The sequence below is a fragment of the Sturnira hondurensis genome, unplaced genomic scaffold (assembly GCF_014824575.4).
Source record: "Sturnira hondurensis isolate 20B ecotype Veracruz unplaced genomic scaffold, ASM1482457v3 Scaffold0021354, whole genome shotgun sequence".
NCBI classification, from domain to species: Eukaryota; Metazoa; Chordata; class Mammalia; order Chiroptera; family Phyllostomidae; genus Sturnira; species Sturnira hondurensis.
In genome coordinates, this window is record NW_028093985.1 from 3312137 (window position 1) to 3339643 (window position 27507).

Sequence of the window (27507 nt, forward strand, 5' to 3'; positions counted from 1 at the left end):
ATAAAACTTCACGAAGTCAACAAAAATAGTGTCAGAGAAATGAATATGAAGCCAATAATAAAGGAAAATTTAGTCATGTTACAGCTAGTAAATGAAAATCCACAAGGATGAAGACAGATTTCTAAAGGGTGCAAATAACTTAAATACTAGAAGATGCATAGTCCTATTTAAGGCCATATTATAAAACAAAGCTAAATTTAAAGAAAAAGATGTATAGTGTTTTTGGATTTTGTTGAAAAAAAACCCCAGGATAATTTATTTATTCAAATAATTATAACAAGTTTTGTTACTGATAAAATACATTATTTTAATAGATTTAAAGAAATAAACAATATAACCTATGTAGTTTTCCCCTCCATCTACTATTTACCAAGTGAAATAAATCTTGCAGCAGATTGTCTTCCAGGATCAGTAATCTTCAGGTAATAAACACAATTCTGAATCTAAAGTATTGGCCATTTAATTTTCATTCTAACATACAGGGCAAGTAATTGATGTTTTAACAACTACTAAATTTTAGATTTCACTTAGACTTTCCCTCAAATCTGTATGCTGAAATAGGACCTTCACTGTTACACGTTTCTTAAGAAGTTACCACATAAAATGAAGCATGGCTCATATTAGATATCAGTTATTAGATATCAGTTATTAGATATAAGATGCCTCAGGTGACAAGACTGAGCTTAAGAAATACAGAGCAAACCTCAATTTTTTTCACATATTCAATTAAAAATCATTTGAAAAAGAGAATAATAAAGTACTTATTGAATCGTTGTATTTCCTGTATAACATAAAATATTGCTTCTGGTAGATCTCTCCAAAATTTTAATTCATTTAAGAAATTTTATTTATTTTTAGAGAGAAGGGAAGGAGGGAGAAAGACAGGGAGAGAAACATCAGTGTGTGGTTGCCTCTCATGTGCCCCCTACTGGGGACCTGGCCTACAACCCAGGCATGTGCCCTGACTGGGAATTAAACCAGCAGCCTTTTGCTTCACAGGCCCACGCTCAATCCACTGAGCTACACAAGCCAGGGCTTTAATTCATTTTATTATTCTTTTTTAAAGGATTTTTGTTTACTTTTAGAGAGAGGGGAGGGAGAGAAACATCAATTGGTTCTGCCTCTTGCATGCCTCCAACTGGGGACTTGGCATGCAACCCAGGCATGTGTCCTAAGTGGAAATCGAACCAGCGACTTTTTAGTTCACAGGCCAGTGCTCAATCCACTGAGCTACACCAGCCAGGGTATTTTATTATTCTTTATGCGAAATATTATTTGGCAATTTTCAGAAGGGGAAGAGAGTAGAACAGAGTAAGATAAATATTAATTCTAAAATTTTAAACCTAGATTAACAGAGGAAGAAATGAAGGGAAAGGGAACCAATTTAGATGACCATGTTTCTGTGTACTCTGGTACATGACCAACCTCTCAATAGTCATGCTCAGCAATTTTCCATTGCTTTCAGATAATACACTTAAGATCACTTTCACATCTATTGGTCTTAACATAGGCTAATAACATATTTTCCTCTTTCCTTATTATACTGCTATTACAGGAAACTACAATTCACTTTGATATTCACTATCATTTATCTCCTATAGAGAAAGAGACTAGAAGCCAGAAAAATATTTGGATTTCTGAATTATTAATAAAATTTTTAGATCTTTTCTGGCATTTAATTTTCTGCCAATTTTACTTTAGACAATTTCTATGCTTCAGTCTGAACTACAGCGGAATCCTTTTGGACCGAAGATATATTTACCTTGTGTGTTTGATAAATGATGATTGCATTATCAGCTAATGTTTCCACCACATGAAAGTTTTCTATAGTTGCTAAAATAAAGAGAAAATATTAGTCAAAAAGACATATTATCTTTTTCCTAGAATGTGATTGATTGACTTACACTGAAAGTCAGTTATAAATGAACATTATTGTAGAACAAACAGGATTCTGCCCCACTTGGGCTAAGTTGACATTGAAGGTAGTTCAATACCTAGTTATTAGGGCTATAGATAGTGCTGGGAGACCTGACCACTGGCAAATCACATTTCCTTTGGTCTACTCTTTAGCTTCTATAGCAAGATAGCAATTTAATTCTGATCATACTGTACTATGCAGCACAAGTTATTCCCTGATGCTGTACCCCCCCCCCCAATTTACTGAAGCTGAATAAACTGTTCTATCTGGGCTCAGGTGACTGTACGCAAAAAGAGTGTCAAACTGCCACTGATACACACATCTCATGATGCTCAGAGGCACCTATTTATGGAATGTGGTGCTCAAGGGAAAGCCCACGCCAAAGGAACTAAATAAACCACAGCAGGACTCACCTAGGATTCACCAGGGGAACATAACAGTCTAGGAGAAAAGTAGATAAAACAGAAGCCTTAATTTTAGGCCTGGAATGCCCATTAACTAGTTCTGTGGCCTTGACGAGTCACTTGACCTGTGTGAATTTTACTTCACTACCTACCAATGCAGGATTACTGAGGTATTAAATCAAATGCTACAATATACTAAGAAGAATTTTATACTGTGAAAAGCTCTATTTAAATGTAAAGCATTATCAGTCCCCTACATGATTCTCTAGATATATTCTACACTGACTTTGTAAACTAGATATTATATGCAGAAAACCAAGTTGGATTTGCTATTAAATTAAAAGCAGTAATTATATTAAAATATATTAGTAACAGCAGCTTACTTTCCCAATCATTGCGAACATCAACATTCCAGAAGTAATTGCAGACCTCGTGTCCAGTAACTCCTTTAACTGCATGGGTAGCTTTCAAAGGATCGAGAACAATCCCATTTTCTTCTACTTCTCTCCTATATACCTACATGGGACATAGTTAAAAACCTGTTTAAAAAATAAAAATCAAACTCCTAAAGTACAAACTTGAAAGCATGTTCTTAAATTGAACAGCATTTTAGAATTTTATTTATGAAAATCTCTTTATGGAACATAAATATTCTTCTAAAAGTACATTTAACATTTTAGATTGTTAACACAAACATAAAGATATTTAAAATTATAAACCCAAGGTAAACTTTAACTACAAAAAATATGCATGTAATAAATAATTACCGTGAGCTGTTAAAAAGTAGTTAAATCCATTTAAATCAGGCATTATTTACTGAACATTCTCGAAGGCTGTCTGACACAGCTACGAAGGGCAAATAAGCCCGGTTAGTACGTAATCTCCTTTGGGATGCTGGTTTAAGGTGGCTTCTGTTCAACCAATACCTCTGGCATTCAGAACGGTGTTTGAAACACAGTAAAGCAATTACTTGTTGAATTGATGACTGAAAGCTACAATGGAATAAAGATTTTTGCTCTCTTGCTTTAAGTACTGAGGTTGTATATCTAACAGGCTGATTAAAATTAATTATTACAAAATTTAGAGAACTAAGTAATAAGTTTGACAAGTGAATAAACATGTTATCATGGGGAGAATTAACTCTCAATTTATGGAGTGCCCATGGGTCCAGATACTATTAGACATTTCCCTTATAGTTTCTTTCTTACAATCTCTCTCACCAAACTCCTTTCCCCCACATGCTTATTTGTTCATTATTGGGACTGCTATTTTCCTAGTCAGCTAGACTGGAACTCTTTCAACTTTTTATTACTTTTCTCACACTTCACATAGCTATTAAGCTTATTACTAATCTTCTGTAAGACATCCAACAGCTTGACTTTTCTATTACCCTTTTAGGTAAGTTTTCATCATCTTGTGAAAGATGCCTCTCTCGAGTGCTTTTCTTGGTCTCCTGTTTATTCCCTATCAGTTTAATCTTTTGAAAATGTTACTTTTTTGTAGTGGCTAACCTATTGCTACAATGACAGACTATTCTCTTTAACTGGTTATTTTATTCTGCCCATAATCCAGCCCCAATTTCTCTCTTTCTAATGTTGTGGGCTGTAGAAGCACTTATTCTGTTACTTAGTTCCTTCATTTTCTGGAACCTTCCTAGAGGGAGAAGAAGCAACTTATCTGAATGATGATGGTACAGAGGGAGAACTAGCAGGTGTGGCTCAATCCCTCCTTCTGTAGAGAACATGCATCCTGGTCTGCTTTCAGGGCTTATTCTTGTGGGGAAGGCCTGTGATTATCCAGGTATGTCAGAAACATTATGCTTAGAGATAACTTATTAGCATGACCCCATGACAGCTGGCCTCCTTATAATCAAATCAGCTTATAAGAATCATAACATTTTGGTGTCTCATTTGCAAGTCTCCTCTTATTTCTTACTTTGTTCTTTTTTCAGAAGTAGGGGAAATTCCAACATCTATCATTGTATCTCACTTATGAGAATAATTCTGGTTAACACAGTCTATACAATCTCTTGAATAAAAAATTAGCTTTCAATAAGTGAAAGTAGACAGAGAAAGACAAATACCATATGATTTCACTTATATGTGGAATCTAAAGAACAAAATAAATGAACAAATGAAATATCTAGTGACTTAGATACAGAGAAGAGACTGATGGCTGACAGGGGGTTAGGAGATTAGGTAGAAAAGGTAAAGGGATTCAGAAGTGCAGACTGCCGGTTACAAAGCAGCCGTAGGATGTCAAGTACAGCACAGGGAATACAGTCAGGGATACTGTAATAACTACGTATTTCAGGACCCGGTGGCTAATGAAAATATCAGGGGGAACACTCTGTAAAGTATGTAATTGTCTAAACTCTCTGCTGTGCACTTGAAACTAATACAAAGTAATACTAAATGTAAACTATAGTTGAAAATAAATTTAAATTTTAAAAAAGAAATCAGCTTTCAAGTTTTTGTTCATGTTGTATTTATCTAAAATGCCCTCATCTTAATTTTGTTCACATTTTTCCATATCCAGACATAGTTCAAATGCTTCTCCTCAGTGTAAAACAGCCTAATTTTTCAAACCAGAGTTCCCTTTCCCAGCTTTTTTCCACTATTCTTAGGTATTCTTTATTCAGTACATTACTAGATGGAGCCAAGTCACACTATCTTTTAAATGTCAGCATCCTCCTTACCCAACTGAAGTTTCAGCTTGGAGGGAATCTTATTAAACCTCTCCTTTTCTTTAGCATAGTATCTTGGGTGTGAGGTAATCCAAAGCTCAATGCTGCTACTTTTCAATCAATCTCTGATCACTTCTTGGTCCTTGCTCTTATTCCGTCTCTTGTGTTTAGGGGTGTGAACATTAGCTGACCAATGTCCAAATACCAAAAAAAAGGTAGTGAAGGGAAGGACAAGAAATGAGGTATAGACCAAGGAGGGATACACGAAGTGACATCTGGGCACAGTGTTTAGCACAGTTAAAAAAGAGAGAGAGAGAGAGGGAGAGAGAGCTATCCAAATAGAGAGCTATCATCTAATTGTGATTTTTTCATATCTAAACCACACAATTTTATTTTTCCATGACCTATGCAAAACAGACGGGTTTGTGCACAGATTTGATCATAAAGAAATTATATAAAAGCTAAACAAGGGAAGCAAAAGGACATTTTATTTCTCAATATGTGGTGCTTCTTTGATCATATGTAATAATTTATTTAAAAGTAATGTGACTGTAACAGAGTTGCAATTAGCAATTTGTAACATTTCACTGGAAATTACCTTCATTTCTCCTTCTTCTACAACCAACTGCCAATTGGCATCTCCACCTACATCCTGTAATGAATATGTCATGTGGTTCTGTACCATTTCTTCAACCTTGAAAAAAAAAAACAAAGCTGTAAGAATCCACCTCCAACTAAGAGGTATGACATGATCTCTAAAAAACAGAATGGTACTCAGTTTACTTCAGTTCAGAAATGCTATTCTTAGCTGAACAATCAAATGTACAACGGTTAGTAGGTTTTAAATAGTGTTGAAGAGTTTAGTCCACATTCCAGAAATCATCGTATCTAGGTTAATGACAGAAGGGAGAAAGGCAGGGAAGTAAGATGCTTCAATCAGATAACATACTGTATTCCGGACCTAATCTGTGCCAAGTTACCAAAATAAGCATTTTCTGGAAATAAAATTCCTTCCTTTATCATAAAATACTTCCTTATAGAGAATGCTTCCTTGAAGTATAAAATCATTAAACTCTAAGGATAAAAGAAGCATGAAGGGACCATCTAGGCCCAGATTACACTGAGATACTAGAAAGTTCATCATATGTTAAGATTTCCCTAACAAAAGTAATAAAGCTTTTGTTTTTTTCACTGAAATTCTAAAGGAACTGGCTCTATTACCACCTACGCACAGACACTTTTTCTAAGCTCTATTTTCTAACCTTTTACTCATAATTCTGTTTTATGTAATAAATACATTAGAAAAAGCAGAAAAGAAAGGAAAAATATGCATATCATATTATACTTTGACTGTTTACTTATATTTTACATGTAAAGTCTATTGTGTTCATTAGGGGTAAAAACCAAGAACCAAGTTTCTACATATTTTGAAATAAATCTTTTAAATACATAATTCATAGTTGAGGATATGAGTTTATTAACCCTGGGGATATCAGTTTTCTATACAGAAGTATGTCACTGCGACACACACTTCTACCACATGAAGCTTTCTGGCTTTCAGAATGCATTTTTGGTTACTGAAGGCAGGTGGCTTTAAGTGTCCCCTTAATTGAGATTCTAAAGTCTGTATTTGTACTAAACACTAACATAGTACTTTATTTCTTTATTTATAACCCTCAAAACATGGTGAATGGTGTTGTTGGGTTACATACTTGAGAGAAAATGTAAAGTGTTACTAGTAACTTCAGAAAGCCTGGATTAGAAAACATACCTTCAGGGGCTGCCTGGAAAAACCGGCATGCCCCTGTACAACTGAAATACGTTTTTATAAGGTAAGGATTCAGGATGGTAGTAATAGACAGAATACTGTACTTAAAAAATAATTAAATAAATTTAAAAAAGAAAAAGGTAAGGATGACTGATATGGGATCCCAAGTGACGAATACATTAAAAATGTAGCTCTTTTCCAAAGTAAGAAGAACAAAGAAAAGTCCCAGTCAGTATTCACAAATTAAAACACTGCAGTAGTGCTGCCTTCTTTTTTGTGTCACTCACATCGTGATTTGGAGAAATTTTTACCCGTTCTAGATCCTAAAATCTTAAAAATCTTTAGATTTGAATATGTACTTTTTATGCTGGACACTGGAAGAACACCTATATTTATTATATGATTAGAGGCAGAAACAAATGCCACCCCCCCCAAAGAAGCCCTACTTTTAATAGATTACCTGTGAAAAAGTGTGAAGGATTTTATTTTCATTTATAACTGTATTTTTTCCCCACTCTCCCCTTCCTCCCTGCAATCACCACATGGTTGTCCAAGTCCAATACCTCCACCCTCTAACCTCTCTGCTTCCAGGATTTTATTCCGTTGAAAAATTTAAAAGTTCTGTTTTAAACAATTTAGTGCCATTTAGCTTTTTGCTGAAAATTGTGTAGGTAATTGTGTTTTTGTTTGGGAAAGTATTACTGAATTAGCAATTTCAAAAGTTTGAAAAATGATTTGTGTCAGTCCAAAAGAAACCAGATTCTGTAACTATAAATTGATAGGCAATAACAAGTTAAAACAATGTGGAGTAAGCACACTTAACATTGTCCTTTTAGACAGATGAAAAAAAAAACAGTATTCCTATCATAGTTATCACTGTATCTATGGAATTTTTCAGTCTCCTGCTCTTATCTCTCTACTTCCTTGACTTAAGAAGGCTGGAAAAAGTCCAATAAGGAAACAAACCAGATGTATTCAGTGCTGTGCTCCTAAGAAATCAAAGAAACTAAAGAAATACTCAATTATTGTAGTAACCACTTCTGCAAAGCCTTCATCATGGAATCTTTATCCAAGCATCTTCCTCTAGGTAATAACATTAAGAGGAGAAATAGAATTTCATTCTAATAAATTTTATGTTCACTGCAATAAAATACTAAGTAGCTTATCTTACGGCGGGAGCAGAGACTAGGGCACTCGTGACCAGTCACTTTCAGTTATGACTGTATGTAACAGAGGAAGTGAGAAATAAGGGACCATGAAATTGGAGGACAAGAATAACACAAGCCAAATTTACCATTTTGTTAGGCTCAAAATTTCATATACTAGTAAATCCTGTTGTTACATAAAAAAAAAAAAGAAAAAAAGGACTGGACCAAAATTACTGAAGTAGGTTTTCCATGCTTTAATAGCAGTATTTGCAAGTTTTAATTAAACTAAGCATGATTTCAGGAATCATCCCCTTGATTTCGGGGGGCCTAGAGATGAAAATGCCGAGCTAACACACACAGCATCTTCATACCAAAGGAACTCTGAAAAAAAAAAAAAGGAGATGAAACATATTTGAAGTGAGTGACAGCACTCCAATTATAACCCTTTCTCTCACCCTAGACTTGAATCACTCAGTATGCTGTATTAGGAAGGTGTCTAATAGAATTTTTCTAACAATAATTCAGTACTTTTAATAAAAAATTGTTCTTTGATAACAAAATTCTACTGAACAAAAGTAAATCTCTGAGGACTCAAACACGGCTCAGATCTCTTTCTCTTACCTATTTAAAAGAAATACAACTATGATTATTATTACAGTTACAGTTACAGTTACAGAGTCTTGTTAACCCAAGAGAAAAATGGCCAAGGACATAAATAGTCCAAACATCCAAGAACCAAAAATCCATGTTTAGTATATCAGAATGACAAAAATTAACTAAATTATAATATTCCATGCCAATAACAGTGAAAACTGACCTTGGAATATAGCTTGTTCAACTTTTTTAATGGTTTGGTATTCTAATGTAAAAACTCATATATGTGGAGGCCTTTGTCCCAACAATTCTACTTCTAGAAATATAGTATAAAGAAATAAATGAATAAGTTTATAAATATGTTGTATATACAAGGATGCCCATGTAGCACTACTTGTAATAGAGACAAACTGAAAATAAACTAAATGTTCAATATTGGATGAGAAGGTAAATCCATTATGTATATCCATAAATTGATAAGACCTTTACTTACTGATGGAAGATGGGACTAACGATATATTTTAAAAAGCTGGTTACAAAATAGGATATATAGAATTAACTACTGTGATAGCAAAAGTCAGTTAAGGTGTATGTATTTATCAATATGTGCCTGATTTTTCATGTGCATGAGTATATCAATAATGATGTAGTATTTTATTTACTATACTTTCTAGTTCTGCTACAATTAGCATGCATTACTGTACAATAAAAAGGGGAAGAGTAAAATAAATAATCAACACAATAATGTTATGTCCAATAATATATGGACATAAAGGAGAAGAGTTTTACTCAGAATTGTTTTGCAGTGATGCTCACCATAGATTAACCTGCAGCTGTACCACACACCCTTTGATTTTTGAGGGGACATCTTTAGATGGGAACTGTGTTACACAAATAAATGTGACTGACCAAAGGATCCATATATAAATTGAAGTCTTTACTACTTTCTATACATTCTGATTTAGAGCTATGTCATTCCCAATTTCTGTTCAGCAGACAGATTCATCATTTGCTATTAATTTCCTAGTTCAATCACTTATTTGAAGTTATTTTTCAGGACATCTTGTAATTCTATGTTTAATTATCCTATCCAATCAGGATTATGAACATAATTTCAATAAGAACAAAGCAGTCATGAGCCGAGACTTGCACACAGATGCCAAAGTCCAATTAACCAACAGTTAAAATGCCAAAGCCCAAGTCTGCTAATGACAACAAATACTTTAGCAAGAATAAATACTCAAAGATCTCAATATTATTTGTCTTCATTTTTGCCTCTTTTGGCATATAATATAGTATAATAATCAAAAGCTAAAAGAGAATCAGATCAACCACGAGCATCACATATTAGGAAAAAACTAATGGAAAGACCTCTCAACTTACACAAAAAAGTTAGATGGAGTAAGCTATAATTTGGCAGAAGTCTGGTAAAAATCTGGGCACCCACTTCTCAATGAGAGTCATCTGTCCTTGAAGGCTTTCCACTGCTCTATCGCTCTCTAGAGCCAGGGTCCTAAGTCTGGGTTTTGAAGCCCTAATTGTTAGGCACCTATCAGCGGCTTATATTCTCTTCCTGTTCTTATTACCTTTCTTTCATTTATGGCCTGCATATTCTTATATTTTTAAGGGAAAATGGTGGTCAGTACTGATGAGTTTTAGTTAGTCTGTTATTTTACTATTTTAATGGAAGGTAGAACTTAGAAGAATAAACCACAGTCTCCCAGGATTTTCTAGTTTTGTCTGTGATTTATTGCACATATGAGCCACTCTTTAAAAGGTATGCATAAATAAATGGATGAGAAAAGGTAAAAAATATAGGAATAAATTTGACTGTATGATTTCTGATAAATTAATACATTTCTTTCTCAAAAAGACAAAAAAGCTGAAGTCAGAAAAACACAACCTGATTCTTAGATTTATTTTCTTTATTGCATAATTGAAAACTAATATAAATTTTATTCATATATGGAAACTAATAAAAATGCTTTAAATTATGACTTTTAAAAACTTTTACTGGAATACTCTGATAGAGAAAAGATGTAGATAACTTTGATTAGCTCAAAGAAATTGTGTTATTATAATGTTATTAAAAACTGACTTGCTGAGTACTTACTGCACACCAGGCCCTAGGCAGATCTGAGTCCTAGCTACACCATGTAAGTGAAGCACAGAAGAGTGACAAGAGCTGTCCAACATTATGCAGCTAACCAGAATTTAAGCTTGGTCACTTTGGGAATTTAGCTTCTTAAAATAACATCATGGAATCCAATAAAATGCAATCACCATAAAAATACAAAGCTGAATTGCAAAGATGGGAAGATTGTAAAAAAACTTGTTTTCTAACTAATGATGATGCTAAAATATACTGTTCCAATGATTTTATTATAAAGGCAGAGACCGCAAGCATCCAGCTTCCTGTCTTAAATCCTTACTGATGATACCAAACAACCAATTAAAACCAACTTCCATAAATTTAGCATAGGAACAGGAATATTAATTTATAATAACCTACAGTAACGTGCATAGGTACGATGCACGTTATAATGATGATAATACAAATATTATTTAAACAGTTATTTCTGTTGAATATAATATTTTAAATTAGATTAGATTGAGACTGTTGAATCCTGCTTTTATATGATTATCATATCCTATAAATCATATCCGTCAAAGTTGCTGAATCCTGTCTGAAGAAATCAGGTATTACATGACATTTAAAACCAGGTATCTTTAATTATTTCAATTTAAGTTGAAATCTTTCAGGAGTACCTCCTATATGGCAAAATTTCAAGCTATCACAGTAAGGATACAAAGGGCACATGCAAGACTGATAGAAAAACTATTTAGTAGACAAGGAAGGCCTTTTAATGCTTATCGTCACTATTTAAAATTCAAAATGAAAACAAGTGGCCTAGCCAAAAGATTTCTCGGAACTGAGAGAGCAGGCTGAAATACAGTACAGAAAGACTCAAGTCCACTCTATACATTCATACAGTACCTGGGAGCTGAATCTGTGAACATCGTCAGAGGCACTGACTAGATCAATGGAAGACATGGAGGAAGAGCGACTATAGGGCTACCAGAGACAGACAAAGAAAAAACCAAGTAATCAGAACAAAGGCACAACAGAGCATTCAGTACCAACTTCCAAACACAAGATAAAGAAGGAGAGAACAAAGCACTATATGAAACAAACTCAGCAGCAAGTGCTGACTCCATGCACCTATTATGTTATACTTCAAAATCTTTCTAAAAAGAATTCGGTGCTTTCAGTAATATAAAATACCACTTAACCCCAAAGAAAAAGGAATTTATATAATTAGCTATGCCTCTGGTTAACTATTTTGGACTAGTCATTCCCTACTGACTACCACCAGCCCCCCTTTCCCCTCAAATAAAAGAGAAAGAACATTATGTTCATAAGAAGATTTAGAAATCTGTTTTGGAGATGTATAGGAAAGAACACGATACCAAAAAAAAATCTCATTAACGAAATTCAGGAAAAGGGAGAAAACTTTACAAAAAGATAGTTCCATCAACAGTGAAGAACAATACATGTAATTTCAGTAAACTCTGACATTAGGCTTACCTTTTGGACAAATCTATGAGTCCCCACAGAAGAAAAGGCATCTCCAGAGGGCATGGATGTAGGCCAATGTAACCTGCCCTTTTCACTCTGTGACTAAGAAAACATAATGTTAAGATGTAAAGGTTTTAAAGGGTATTTTGAAGCTAAAGAATGGTTAATATACACTATAACCTGGAACTATCAACATTTAATTATTGAACACTTTAGTACTTACGTGGTAGGCAGGCAGACAACATGAGCAAAACAAGGACCATGGGCCAGGTAGAGATGGTCAGTAGGACTGAAAGCCCCGCGGTGCCTACCAATGTGCAGAACTGGAAAAACAAGGGCCTCACCCCCAAGGTAACCTTTCCTCCCCTAGCGTATCCGTAGTGATGTAGTTTAGATCCCTCTAGTGGGGGCATGAACAAGGGGGCAGGAGAAGAGCCCTATAGGACTCCCACATAAGCCCTTGCATGATCACTAGCTTAAGCATTAAGCCCCCAGGACAACGAAGTTCTGACCTGCATCAAATAATCTGAGGAACAAATCCTTGGGCCTATTGACCACAGAGAGTTTTAGTCAAAGTAGGGATAATATCTAATCTTGTGTTTCAGTTTTGGTCCCAGAAAAGCAGGAAAACCAGACAAGTGACACATGGCTGACATCAGGACCAGCTGCATTGACTGATGATGACCCCCTGCCCAGGCGCTGACCAGTCAGTAGAATCCATGACCCTGACAAGACACACCTGGAAAGCTGATGAATATTCTATTAGAATCCTCCCCAGCCTCCAAACGGAGGACTCAGTAGGGCTCTGTATGGATGATGCCAGCGCCTTTCCCCCAGATGCAATTTCTTTGCCTCTCTTCCCTCAGCTCCGAGAGTCCTTCTTTTGCTTCTGTGACTTGTTTCCTGAGCCTATTTCTTCAACTACTCACTTCTTCCACCTCTGTGACTTTCTACATAAACTTCTGCTTGTGTTTGAGTCTTGACTCTAAATTCTTTCTTAGTCAGAACTCAAATACCAAGTCCAGTCTGACTCCAGCACTCTAAATGAGCATCCAAAATTACAGTTCACTTAGAAACTGGAAATCCCCACTCTGAATGCTCTGCAGCATCTTTTAGGTAGAAAAAATGAACAATAAGCTTTATAAATTAATGTGACATGAATTTTTACCACTGATTTCTAAAAAAATATAATGAAAAATGAACGTGAAAAGCAATTACTATTGCAGGTGATTTCCCCTCAGGTAGATGGACCACTAAATGCGCATAATGGCCATGATTGACTTTGCAATGACAGGAAATGAACATGCCAGCTTTTTTGTGCAAGCAAATCTGTAGTTTAAAGCCAATACACATATTATTTATTTGCAAGATGCTTGAGTCCTGCATGGGACAAATAACTAAAATTTGGGACAAATAACAACTAAGCACCTCAGTGTGCTTAGGTACCATCTAGTGGTAGTACATGGTAACTGCACTGTAGCAGAATTGCAAGAAAGGATCAAATTAATCTTTAATTAGAGTTAAAGGATTTAAGAAATGCTTGCCTTCCACTTCCACAGAAAAAGCTGGGTATAATTTCTATGGATATAATGATGATAAATCACTGGGCAAACTTAAAAGTGAGTAAGCAACTGAAGGTGAAGGCAGTGAAAGCAATAGAGGAGGTAATAAAAAACGAATGGTACTAACAGAAAAACATTCTTGGTCATTTTCCTTTTGAATTTATACGGCACTTGGTAAAAAGAAACTCAAACAGGTTGTTTTACTCAGAGTAAATATATACTTGATATTAATAGGATGATGATAAAGTTGGAACTTTAAGAGGAATAGGCAGAGGCCCTGGCTGATGTAGCTCAGTGGATTGAGCGAGGGCCTGAGAACCAGAGGATCGAGGTTTGATTCCCAGTCAGGGCACATTCCTGGGTTGCAGGCCAGTTCCCTGCAGGCCAACTCCCAGCAGGGGATGTGTGAAAGGCAACCATACATTGATGTCTCTCTCCCTCTCTCCTTCCCCTCTAAAGATAAATAAATAAATAATCAAAAAAAAAAAAGAGGAATAGGCAGAATATTTTCATTGGTCTTTCTATTGTTTGGAAATTAACATATGAAGGAAATGACATAAAGATTCTTCTACATTTGTGACTAAATGCAGACACTTCCTTTTCTAGGTTATGACAGTTTAATGGTTTTAAAATTCTAGTTATATAAAACAACATTCTAGAGTTAGAATTTTTAATAACAGATATACCTGTTCTTCTATTTTATCTTGTCTGTCAAGAGCAGCTTCAACCGCATCAAAGAACTCTTCTTCATTAATCAGACTGTTTGGGCCTTCCTATTTGAAAACATAGAAAAAAACCCCGAACAGTTAATTGTAGAAAAATGTAAAACACTGATAATCCTGACATTAACTCTAGGGGAAAGCCGAAAAGTGACCCAACAAACATTTATGAACCAGTTGGTATACTGAGTAATATTACATAAAAGATGAGTAACATATGCCCTGTACAGAATCCTGAGTATAGCAATTCATTGACTCAGTACTCGTATACTTACTGCTTATCGGCCAATATTATGTTAGGACAATAATCTTGACCAGAGGTGTCAAACTCATTTTCACCAGCGGCCACATCAGCCTCACAGTTGCCTTCAAAGGGCCGAAATAATTTTAGGACTGTATAAATGTGACTTACTCCTTAATTGTTAAGGAGCTGAAATTACATTTGGCCCTTTGAAGGTAACTGCAAGGCTAATGTGGGCCCTGGTGAAAACGAGTTTGACATGTCTAATCTAGAGCATGGGTTTGGTGAACTATGGCTTACGCGTCAAATGTAGTCCACTGCCTACTTCTGTATAACCGCAAGCTGAGAATTTCATTTTTTAAATGGTTGGAAAAAAAAGAAAAGAATAACATTTTATGACATGTGGGAATTCCATAAACTGAAAACCAAGTTTTATTGGACTACAATCATGCTCATTCATATGTACTGTCTACGCCTGCTTTCATGCTACAGAGTGAATTGAGTACTTGTAACCTGAATACTTGGCGACAGAAACCACATAAAATTGCAGAAAGGTAAGTAAAAAGTTGCAGTCTATATAGGCAATGAGAAGTACAGATAGGAGTTCTGACAGGGATCTTCCTAAGCAATGACAGGTACTTCATGGAGAAAGAAAAGCTGAGCGGAAAGCCTGGTTGGACGGCAGAGCAGTGGTTCTTAATCACCTGGGAAGCTGTTAACATAAAAATTCCCAGGGCCCCATACACAGAATTACTTCTCCGAAGGTCTTGGGTGGAGCCAAGAATATGCATGTTAATAAGTCCTTCAAGTGATTTTCAAGTATAACCTCAGCTGTATTAGAAAATAAAAATATAAAGAACAGCAGCAAAATGGAAACACGCAAGGTATGTTCCTGCTACCAGGAAACAGTAAGTGGACTGTAAGTTGAATAATGGTGTTGCATTAAGGTAAAAGTAGAGGCTCAAAAAGTGGGCTCAGATATGTTTCCCTAAATTTTAAATATAAAAATATGACACATGAATGACTGTTGGTCTGCTTACCATCCTCCCAGTTAGACTGATAACTCCAAGTCCACTCCATGAAAAATCTAGCAACGTGATCCCCATCCTTGCCACAACTTGGGGCCACAGAGGAAGGGTGGGAGGAACTATGGTGTAATGTGCCTGTCATTTGGAACAGGCCTGGGAGAAATCTTGATTTAATGCAATAATTCTTTCAGCATTATGAGGACTCCCTCACAACCCATTTCAAAAGGAAAAAACCATGAAAACGTTTTATACATACATATAGGATAGTGTGTATCTCAATGAATTATCACTAAATGAATACAAACATCTAATGATCAGCTGGGTCATGAAACAAGAACAGTAACAATACTCCAGAGGCTACCATGCAGGATTCCCAGTATAAAGTTAAAACCTTTCAAAGACCCAAATGATAGCAGTATCACTTTGGTCTTTGTTGATATGAGAAAAATACAAAATATCCCAAATCTCTGAACACTAACGTATTTCCTAGTAACTAAAACTCTATTGATAATAATCATATCTACAGTTTTAAAAATTATAATACTCATTCAATCTATGCAATCCTGTCAGACTCTCAGGAAATCTACTAATTGGGAAATTTAGCATTAAAAAGTTCTACTTTTGGGGTGAGCACACAATGCAATATACAGATGATTTATTATAGAACTGTATACTTGAAACTTATATAATATTATTAACTGATGTCACCCCAATAAATTTAATTAAAAAAATAAAACTCCTACTTTGACAAATGAAATGGGCAAATAAGACAGGCATCTCTTTCCTTGAATGGCAAATCTGCGAACTAAAGCAACTGCATAAGATATCCTTTATTAAAAAAACTTCAAAAAAAAAAAAGAAACCGTTTTATCACACTTACCAAGGAAAAGAGTTATTTTTACTAAATCTGTGGGATACTCCAGTCTTGATTTTACATGCCCTATTAGGAGCATTTCCAGTGACTCTCCTGAAGAGATCTCTGCCCCTGCATCCCTCAGTCCCCACAGCTCCCCTGCACTAAGCACTCTTTTCCGGGCTCCAGTGCAGGCTCTTCCCTCTCTGTGCATTCCTTAAATGCAGGCATTCCTTAAGGTCCCACATTTCTCTCCCTATAGCACTCTTATTCATTTCTAAAACTTCGGTCACCATCTGATGATTTCCCAAATTCCCAGCCTGCGCATCCCTTTCCTAAGCGTCAGATCTTCACACCTAATAATACAAGACCTCCTCAGACGAGTATCTCAACTTACATGCAACATGTCTAAAAACTGTTCTTCCCCTACCTGTGCACCAATATGGAAAGGCAGAAACCTGGGCCTGTTCCCAGAGTCCTCCCTTTTCCTTCATTAATCACCACATCCTTCAATTTTACTTCCCAAATATCTAACTTCTCCACATCTATCCCTACTGTTCTCCCCTACCTTATTTAGGCTATATTCAATTCTTACCTGTAATACTGAAAAAGTCTCCAAGCCCCTGTCACATCTCTCAATTTTGACTTACTCTCCTCACTACAGGAAGCAAGAATGATTTTTCTTAAGTGTAAATCTGAAAACCTGATGTGCTTAAAACCCAATCCTGAAGATCTGTACTGATTCTTGCAGATTTTTTAAGCTAGTTTTATCACTCCCAACCTCCTCTTAATGGGCTCCATGCTCCACAGATAAGTTCTTTCAATTCCCCTGTGGCAAAATGCTGTCATTTGCTTCTGGCCTCCAAACGTTTTTTTTTTTTTTCCCCCTCTTAGTGCCCTATAAGTAACATTCTTTCTAGGCTATTCACCTGATTAAAACCTGTTCAACCAAACTCTTTGTTAAAGTTTCAGCTAAAATGCTATTTCTTTCAGAAAGCCATCCCTAACCCGTGTTTAAAGTGCTTTACAATGAACACTATTCTATTTGCCTGTTACCTAGTCTATATTCCCATTAGTATACACTCAGGTGGGGCCCTCGGGCAAGATCCTTGTCTGCCTTGTTTCTTACAACCCCTCCCACCCCATACCCAGCTCAGTGCCTTCCATTATAATAAATCTGATGGAATGAATGGATTTAAGATTATCAAGTAATGGACTTCCCTATGCCAAGATGGAGGCATAGGCAGACACACTGTGCCTCTTCGCACAACCAAAATTAAAAACAACAAAAATTTAGAAATAAAAAAACAACCAGAACTGATAGAAAACTGAACTGTACCAAAGTCCGACCACCATTCATCTGGACCAATAAGAGGGGCAGGGTCAGCGGCCGGCAGAGAGGGTCAAGGCAGGGAAAAGCGGTGGCTGCCGGACCAACCTAGGTGTGCAGGTGGTGGCTGGCAGATCCCAGGCGTGGGGTGGCAACGCGCAGACCCAGTGAGGGTGCAAGGCGGTTGGCTGCCCACGGTCACACATACACGCATAGATAAACCAGGTGAAAAAATGAACAGTGAGACAGACAGCACAACACAGGGCCCCAGAGCCGAGAAATAAAGCCTAAAAGCACCAACTGAAAAAACTTTCAGGGGTTGAGGTGAGGGGAGAAGCTTCCAGGCTCACAGAGTTCGTTGGACAGACCCACAGGGTCCTAGAACGTACACAAACCCACCTACCCGAGAACCAGCACCAGAAGGACCCAATTTGCTTGTGGGAAGCAGCAGAGGGGACTGAAATCCAAGAGAGTGCGAACAAATGCCATTTCTCCTTCTCTGACCCCGCCCCCAGCCACAACCCAGCAACTGGATTGACCCGCCCCAGTGAACAGCTAAGCTCCCGCCCCCGCCCCCACCCATGGAACAGGCACAAACAGACCAAAACATGGCTCAAGCAGAAGAACAGCTCAAAGCCCCAGAGCCAATACTTTTAGGTGACCAAGAGATAGCCAACCTATCAGATGCACACTTAAAAACACTGGTGGATCAGGATGCTCACAGAATTGGTTGATTTTATCAATCAATTGGTTGATTGGTAGCAAATTCGATGAAACAAATGAAGGCTACGCTAAGTGAAATGAAGGAAAATGCACAGGGAACCAATAGTTATGGGAAGGAAACTGGGACTCAAATCAAGGGAGTGGACTAGATGAGAGAAAAAAACAACCAAACAGAAAAAAATGAAGAAACAAGAAATCAAAAAAATGAGAGGCTTAGGAACCTCCAGGACATCTTTAAACGTTCCAACATCCGAATTATAGGAGTACCAGAAGGGGAAGTGGAAAACTTATCTAAATAAATAATAAAGGAGAACTTCCCCAATCTGGCAAAGGAAATAGCCTTCCAGGAAGTCCAGGAAGCTCAAAGTCCCAAAGAAGTTGGACCAAAGGAGAAACACACCAAGGCACATCATAATTACATTAGCCAAGATTAAAATGAAGGAGAGAATTCTAGAAGCAGCAAGAGATAAGGGGACAGTCACATACTAAGGAGTTCCCATCAGACTGCCAGCTGATTTCTCAAAAGATACCTTGCAGGCAAGGAAGGGCTGGAAAGAAGTATTCCAAGTCATGAAAGGCAAGGACCTACATCCAAGATTGCTCTATCCAGCAAAGCTTTCATTTAGAATGGAAGGGCAGATAAAGTGCTTCTCAGATAAGGTCAAGTTAAAGGAATTTATCATCACCAAGCTCTTATTATATGAAATGTTAAAGGACTCTATCTAAGAAAAAGATAAAAAATACGAACAGTAAAATGACAGCAAACTCACAATTATTAACAACCACACCTAAAACAAAAACAAAAGTCAACTAAGCAAAGAACTAGAACAGGGACAGAACCACAGAAATGGAGATCACATGGAAGGTTATGAACAGGGGAGTGGGAAAGGAAGAGGGGGGGAAAGATACAGAGAATAAGTGCCATAAATGGTAGGCAGAAAATAGACAGGGGAAGGTAAGAACAGTATAGGAAATGTAGAAGCCAAAGAACTTACATGTTTGGCCATTGGACATGAACTAAAGGGGGAAAATGTGGGTGGGAGGGGGTGTGCAGGGCAGAGGGGAGCGAAGGGGGGAAAATGGGACAACTGTAATAGCATAATCAATAAAACAAATTACAAAGACAAAGAAACAACTGTGCCCTGGCTGGTGTGGTTCAGTGGATTGAGTGCTAGTCTGAGAACCAAAGGGTCTCTGGTTCCATTTCCAGTCAGGGCACATAACTGGGTTGCCAGGTCCTCAATGGGGAGCACATAAGAGGAAACCACATATTGATGTTTCTCTAACTCTTTCTCCCTCCTTTCCCTTCTGTCTACAACTAATTAAATAAAATCTTTTAAAAAACCCAAAACTTTGTGTTAAGTCTGAAAATATGGGCCTTATACTGTCCTTTCATATCATTTCACAGTAACTATTACTTATCAAGAACTTGATACCTTTGTCACAGATGGGCACAGGTAACCAGGTTCTTAGTGATTGGGACAAAGAATTAAACTGAACACATAGAGTTTATAGCAGAGAACACAGGAGCAGACCAACTCCAAGCAGAGATTGACCTCATGGGCTAGAGGAATTCTATTCTTACAGGGTGAATCCTTCCTGGCTAGTTTTGGCAGGCTTTTACTGTGCATGTGTAAGTAGTTGTATTAGTTTAAATCGACTGTGTATGTGGTCTCCCACGATTTCCCCTGACCGGCCACTGAAGAAGGGTCACACAATGTTACCGAATGGATACCCCCTTTTCCTGGGGTGCCCTATACTAGGTTCCCCATGTCCCCTGCCAGGGAATTATAGCTCTCCATGTCAGAAATTGGTGAAAAGGAAAGGAATTATTTATTCAAAAGTTACACAGACTTAAGAGTAACAACTTACTGTTCATTCAAATCCCAAAGTCCCTTAAAACACCCACAAACACACACAGTCCTTCCTTCCCTGCTTTGCCCGGTCCAGGGATACCGTATCTCAGGAAAAGAAATAGAAGTCCGTGGCTCAGGTAGCTTCAGCTCTTCCCAGTAATCCGTGCTCAGCTGGCAGGCCTCCCTCGGTTCCCAGCACCATCAGCTGTGTCACCAGATTTCCAGTTCTTAATCCAAAACCACACAGCACCTTCTCATGGCCCACCAGCAAGAGTTCTTTCACCCCTTTCCTTCCTGCAGCGTCCCTCTTGCATTCTTCCAAGCTGCTAAGAGAGAGCTCTGCATCGCTGCTACATCTTGCTTTCCAGCTTCCTAAGCTGCCTGTTTCTTCTCTGCTAAAGCTGTATTGTGATTTTTGTCATGGCTGCTGCAATGGGTTTAAATTCCAGTGCCAATCTTCCTCTGCAGCCCCATTTTCAACTCCTTCCACAATTGGCTACACTTGCCAGCATTCCTGTATTTTTCCAGCTTCTCTGAACGGCCATAGTAAGTCCAGGCAGGCATGGCCCTATGGTGTGGAGTCAGCCATCTCCAAGCTCTTATGCAAGCTCTATAACCAGGGGGAGTTGCCTCTCAATTACATCCTGGGTGAAAGCCACTCCCTTCTCTCTGGCTTAAAGCAAGGCCACAGCTATTTAAATATCTATCAAACCAGTTAAAGGTTATAGATATGTTAAATGACCATTCTAAGAGGTTATCTGCAAAACTGTTGCTATGCAAAACAACTCTCGGTGGCCCTGCTCCATGTGTCCCATCCCCCAGTTCAAACTTGTGGAGGTGAGGATATCCCATATTTTTAGTATTTCCTGGACACCCTGAGTTCTGGACCCCATTACAAATTCTTGTTTTGGGCCCCCCTGGCTGCATCCTCTTACATCTTGAAATATTTTATTTTACAAAGAGGCCAAGGTCTTTATCAACTGCATTTTAATCAAGTCTATAGTCACATCATTTTAAATTTGGCCATTTGTAAACAGTCACTGTTCAACTCTAATGTATTTGCAAATGTATTTTTGGATAGGTTCATAAAAAAGACTGACTTACTCTAAAATACAGGTATTTAAGTAGATCATATCTTTAAAGTAAATGAAGATTTATAGAACCTAAATGAGTAACTGGAATGAATGAATGAATGAATGAACCTTAAATGAATCCAGGAATAACTGGATTCACAGAAATACTAGCAAATAAGACAAACAAATTGGTTATATGGGAGTAAAGATAATTGTTATTCTTATGACTTTGTTCCAAATATGGCTAATTTTAAATCTTTTTGTTTTCCAGATATAAGAAAACTTGTTTTTTCCCCTAGAACAATTTGTATGTTATACCCTCATAAACAATACTGAAACATTTACATTTTATCCCTACTGAATCCTTCTAGAATTTGGCAACTGTTAATTAGTATTACTTTCATGGCAATATAATTATTTACATGACTCCAATAAGAATCTATTCTGTTTATAACAGCACCAGTTTCCAAATGTGGTGTTATTAACTAAATCTTTGTCTGGAGTCTCATGATCAAAAGAGTCATGACTAGACTCTGGATGTTGCCAGAAAGCCTTAAGGAATTAAGATTGACTTTTGAAGCCAGTAAGAGCCACTTGGAAAAATGGCTTGGCACTTTGCCTGGTCATGTCATTCATGGCAGCCTTTTGCAGGTAAGGAATGAAGGTTGCTTTCCTGAAAGATGGCAAAGAATGAACCTCAGGACATTTTGAAGACCTCAAGAACTTGAGGAATCTACTAAGACTTATTGGTATTACAGGCAAAGCCAGATGGCAACTGTGTCGTTTGGCTTCTTTGTCCCGAGAAACGGACCAAAGTGCAATTTGAAGGATCCTTGTAAAATTCCAGCAAAGCGGATCTAAAAGAGCCTATATGATCAGTTACTATTCTTGTTGTGTTCATGCAAATAATCAGGCCAAATTGAAACTGGACTTATGTGCAGTCTCTTTAATAAAATGAGGGGAATCTTGGAAAGAGAAACTGTGTTTCAATGGAAATCACAATGTCCAATTGTCAACCACAAACTGATTAAATCCTAGTTTTTCTAGTTTTCTTCTAAGCTAATGTTTCATTTTTTCTTTTATCTTCTGACTTGAAATGATTGAGAACTACTACTGCAGCGCCAGCCACCCAGAATTTACCTACTACTCTACCTCTCCCTTCAGAGATTTTAAGGTCAGTATCTGGTCCTGGTTTTCCTGGCTCTTTTCCTAGGACCTATAGCAGCCTTTTTCTTTATTCTTGTTTTTAGGCCATATCTCCTCAAATATCTCATATCCTTCATCCAATGGAACACCCAGGCTCTGAGAGATTCCCTCCAAAAGCGGCCTCTGGCCACAGCTCCAGGTTTTGCAGCTGTCCAATCCCACCCTCTTCCCCTTAATGAGCCCTACCCAGACCCACGGGCAAGGAAAACTCTACAGCCCTAGACTGCCTGACGAAGTTACAGAACAGACCTTCATCCCTACTCACCAAAACCAAAACTAGGCCAGGTGAATAAGACTAAATCCATTTTAAAAAGGGGGGAATGAAAGGGTAAACCCAGAGGCATCTGCTATTGTGGCATCATTCTCTGAGCAAGCCTGTGACCTTGTTAAGCATGACTCAGATTTTACTCTTCTGAGTTGTCCCAGGACTGGAAAATACCAGGAGCAAGAACAGAACTAACCACTCCCTGCAGCCACAGGCAGAAGATAACATTGGAACAAAAAGCAGCCTCTGCTATGATGCCCCAACAGCCCAGGGACCACACAACAACAAGCCTCCACCTTGTTTTAATCCAGTTAAAATCCAATAGCAGTTCAAAGCTCCCACCCCTCAATGCTGGTCTATCTCTTCACACCATACCCCCTTCTTTCCTGGAGAGTGAATAAAAGCTTTATTCTCTACACTCTATGCTCTTGGTGAATTCTTTCAAAGCCCATGCCACTGACTACCTTTACAACTTTTAGATGGAGAAACCAACAATCAAAAGACCTTTTAAAAATTACAGAAGGAAGAAAATAACTGAAAAATGAAAAGCCAACCCCACACATCTAAATCAATAGGAAAAAAAAGTCCTAATGAAAAATGCCAAGGGACATGGAAAAGTGAGTCATTAAAGAAGGGAAATGACCAAAAAATATTTTTGTAACAGAGCCCAAATCAATCACATTAAAAAATAAAGCAATTTTCTTTATTTCAGTCTAGTAAACACAAGGCCTCCCTTTACTCTGCCTGCTCTTAACCCCTGAAAGAAAGCTGTGTTCACAGAAGTGAAAAAAAAGTATGTAAACTCTACTTATATATTGTTGGTAAGAAGTAAATTGGTACCACATATTGATAAATTTTAAAAAGTGAGCTTTTAAAATATTTTCTATGATCTTCCTCTAATAAATATCTATTTTATTTATAATATGAACAAATAAGGTAATTTTTAAAAGTTGATAATTCTACTCAAATAAACCTAAAATGGCAAAACAATCTGCTTAGCTTTAGAATTAAAGTTAACATTGTAATAGCTTGTATTTCAGTAATCTGGTTTAAAACTCCAGAGAATAGCTAATTATTTAATTTTTATACATCTAGAAGGAATAGATTGACAGCTTAATAATTCAAAAATATTACTGCTCAAGTCTCATCACTATAAAATTTTAGCTAGAAATCAATTCCATCATAAAAAATATTATGTCAATAGTAGCTTTTTTTCTTTCTACAATAAAAATAGCAAGAAATTTTTTCCTATTTTCTTTAATATAATCTAACTATAACTATTTTTCATCCTATTTCAATGATACTCCTTACTACTCAGTTAAAAAAATGCTCATGTCATTTCATAACATCAACAATGTTAATGACAAATACCAGATATATTTCTTACATATTTTTTCTCTAAAATTGTATGATGAAAAAATAGCTCATAAAGTTTTAATATGTGTGTGTATATGGAAAAAAACTTTATTAAATGCTTAACAGAAAACGAGAGGAAAGAAGTTGGTTTTACACACTGTCAAGCATAAAGGCAGGGCAATTAGAACACTTCACGCTCTGCTATGGATAAGACCTCACAACACATTGCACAAACAGAAATCTTTTGTCTGTATGAAGTACTCAGCGTTTTCCTCCATAGGTTGCTTCTGTTTAAAAAAGTGAGTTAGAAGATAACATTAAAAATTATGGTCCTCAGAGGGAAGATAAAAGGACAAGTCAAATAATGAACCTTATAAGGCCTATGCTAAACTTTGTAGGCAATACCAAAATATCAATTTCAGAGTAAGCCTAGCATGTATATATTATCAAATATACATTTAATTTTTAAAAAATCAAAGAATTACATATTTAGAATCTTTAAAGCTTACAAAAATATTACTTAAAATTTAATCACTTTTGTAATAGGTATGCCTATGTGTTCTTTCTAAGATCAAAATATAACTAAATTCATACCTCATAATCTGGTCCTCCAAAGTGGGATTTTTTCTTAAGTTCTGTCATGGCATTTTTGTAAGCTTCCTCTATTCTTCTTCTTTTCTCAATTTCCTGTTTAAAAAAAACAACAACAAAGTGACATGTTTATCATTTAAAGTGGAAATTTTCTTTGCATTTCACTGAAATGTTATGACTTGGTCAAAAAATAACTCCACTCCTATGAAAAATGAGTATTTTTCTGAGCTACATATTACATACAAGCTACCATTTAAATCACCACTAAAATCCTCTAATAGGTAGGTTGTGTATTTAAATGGGTTAAATAACTGCCAAAGTATCTATGTGTTAAATAAAAAGCATAAATTATTACCAGAAGAATGCCTCCAATATATTCATATGTCTGTTTCCCCGAAAATAAAACCAACATTCATTTGGTATAAAGAAAAAACAAACAAGTAAGTAATGGATGCCAAGAAGAAAATAACCCAATCAAGTACAATCAATGAATGCTAAAAATATATTCTAAGAAACTGATACCGATAGACAGCCTGTCCAACCTACTGGGAGTGTGCTGCTGAGGGAGGTGAACAGAAGGGGTCGTCAGGGAGACAGAGCTAGTCATGGAGATGGGAGCTAGGATCCAGTAGGGCACAGAGACACACACCTGGTCTGGGACAAAGGCGGGAGGTTCGAGGACTGAGAGCATGCAGCAGGTCAAAAGAATGCCTTCATGAACCACCCACAGCAATGGCAAGCACACTGAGTTCTGCGGCACAATGCCAGGTTGTACTTCAATGGGATTGAGGCCACATTGTCCAGGTAAATATGCACGTGCCTTGCAGACACCCTGCCCCTCCCACTGAGGCAGCCCTTGGCACTGCCTGAGAGGCTCTGTGGGATTTGCAGGGTTCCTTTCTCTGCCGGTGTGCGCAACTTGCTGCATGCAGGGACTGGGGCATGGGAGGCACAGAGTGGATGGAGTGCCAAGGGAATCTCCCCCATTAGTCATGATGGTGGCAGAGGGAGGCTTTACACTGAGCACATGAAAGGCTAACAAGATAACTGATACCTGGATAAGGGGAAAAGCTCTTGCCCCTGTCCTTCCAGTACCAGATTGGGGGTGGGACCAGGGAAGGTAGGCCCTTGCACCATAGAAGTCAAGATGGCAGCATGGAGAGGTGCTGGACCAAAGAGGCCTGACAGTCTAGCCTGGGGAAAGAAAGGATTGGCTGGGAGGTGGACCCACCCAAAGTGTGGGAAAGTCTGGAAATTTAATTGGTCATTCTGAGAAAGTACCTGGCCTGTCGCACACCCAAAACAAAAACAGTCCCAGGGGAACGAAGAAATGCTCTCCTGCTCTTTACTCACTGCTTGGGACCTGCACTCAAGAGGGCACAATGCCCTGTCCTCTCCATGGGCCAAGTGGCCTTAGTAGCTGCATGGCTCACGGTCTCCAGGAGTCTTTCTCTTGCCAACCTGGTGAAGCATTCACCCACACATTTGCACGCTCTCCCATCCAGAAGCACACAACTTTGCGGCCCTGGGAGCTGCATGAACATGGCTATGCTAGCTCTACACAGTCTCCAGGAGGGAGCTTAAAGGTGGACAGCAGCTGGAAACAAGCTAATCTACCTGGATGACCACTGCCTGTGGGCTCCAAAGGTTGCTACTCTAAAATGGAGCAGAAACTCTGGGCACTGCCTTTTGTTTTGGTTTTGCTGAGGTAGGCCGGGCTTTGTCTGGATTCTGCAGAGGAGATGACCTATAGGACAGGAAGTCTCCCATTCTCCAAGATTGTGCAGCATAGGAATAAAATGACTTTTCTTTTGCTTCAGCACCTACTTCCAGTTTTCCTTTTGTGGCAGCAGGCAGGCAAACTCCCCACTTTGTGGTTGGTAACAAAATTTCTTATACTTTCCCACTGTTGGTTAAAACTACTTTAGAGCCAAAAAAGAGCTTACATTTTTACCTAAACACTCTCCTTTTATAGACAGTCTATATAGCTCTAACAAGTTAAAAGACCCAAGGTCAGCACTTAAAAGACAAAAGCTGGCCCTGGCACCAATCTCACACTAATTTCAACAATGGGCTGCACTGTGTCAAATCTGATACTGAAGTCTGACAAGCTTATAAAGAACTAATACCTTTAGTCAAATGCCTACCTCAAATACTTAAGGGCTAAAAAGTCCATACTGAACTCACACAAGCTAACTACTTCCAAATACTCTCCTTGAAATAAAGTGTTAGTTCATTAGTCCAAAGATTAAGTGCTTATTGTATACTCAAGAGGAAATGGGACTAAAAACCCACCAGAATGGCTAAAAATCTAAGAATATCCACAAAAAACTGACAGTATTAAGTATTGACAAGGGTGAAAAGCGACTGGAATTCTCATCTATTGCTAGTGATAGTTTATTTAAGATTTTATTTATTTTTAGAGAGGGGAAGGGAGGGAAAGAAACATCAATGTGTAGTTGCCTCTAGTGCGCCCCCTGCTAGGGACCTGGCCCACAGCTCAGGTATGTGCCCTGACTGGGAATCCAACTGGCAACCCTTTGGTTCACAGGCCAGTGCTCAATCCACTGAGCCACACCAGCCAGGGCTATTGCTAGTAGGAGTTT

General features: G+C 37.6%; 1 protein-coding gene across 3 annotated transcripts in view; it reads right to left on the reverse strand.

Moving 5' to 3' along the window:
* CERT1 (ceramide transporter 1) overlaps window positions 1-27507 on the reverse strand; it is a 112409-nt gene that overhangs the window by 11017 nt on the left and 73885 nt on the right. For 2 of the 3 annotated variants that reach the window (XM_037032290.1, XM_037032289.1), the window contains 7 exons: window positions 24905-24997; window positions 14347-14433; window positions 12108-12200; window positions 11517-11594; window positions 5607-5702; window positions 2706-2838; window positions 1763-1833 (listed from right to left, as the gene is read on the reverse strand). In XM_037032290.1, the coding sequence (XP_036888185.1) occupies window positions 1763-1833; window positions 2706-2838; window positions 5607-5702; window positions 11517-11594; window positions 12108-12200; window positions 14347-14433; window positions 24905-24997 (651 nt within the window). The remainder of the gene's footprint in view (window positions 1-1762; window positions 1834-2705; window positions 2839-5606; window positions 5703-11516; window positions 11595-12107; window positions 12201-14346; window positions 14434-24904; window positions 24998-27507) is intronic. The other variant, XM_037032288.1, reaches the window with a different exon arrangement.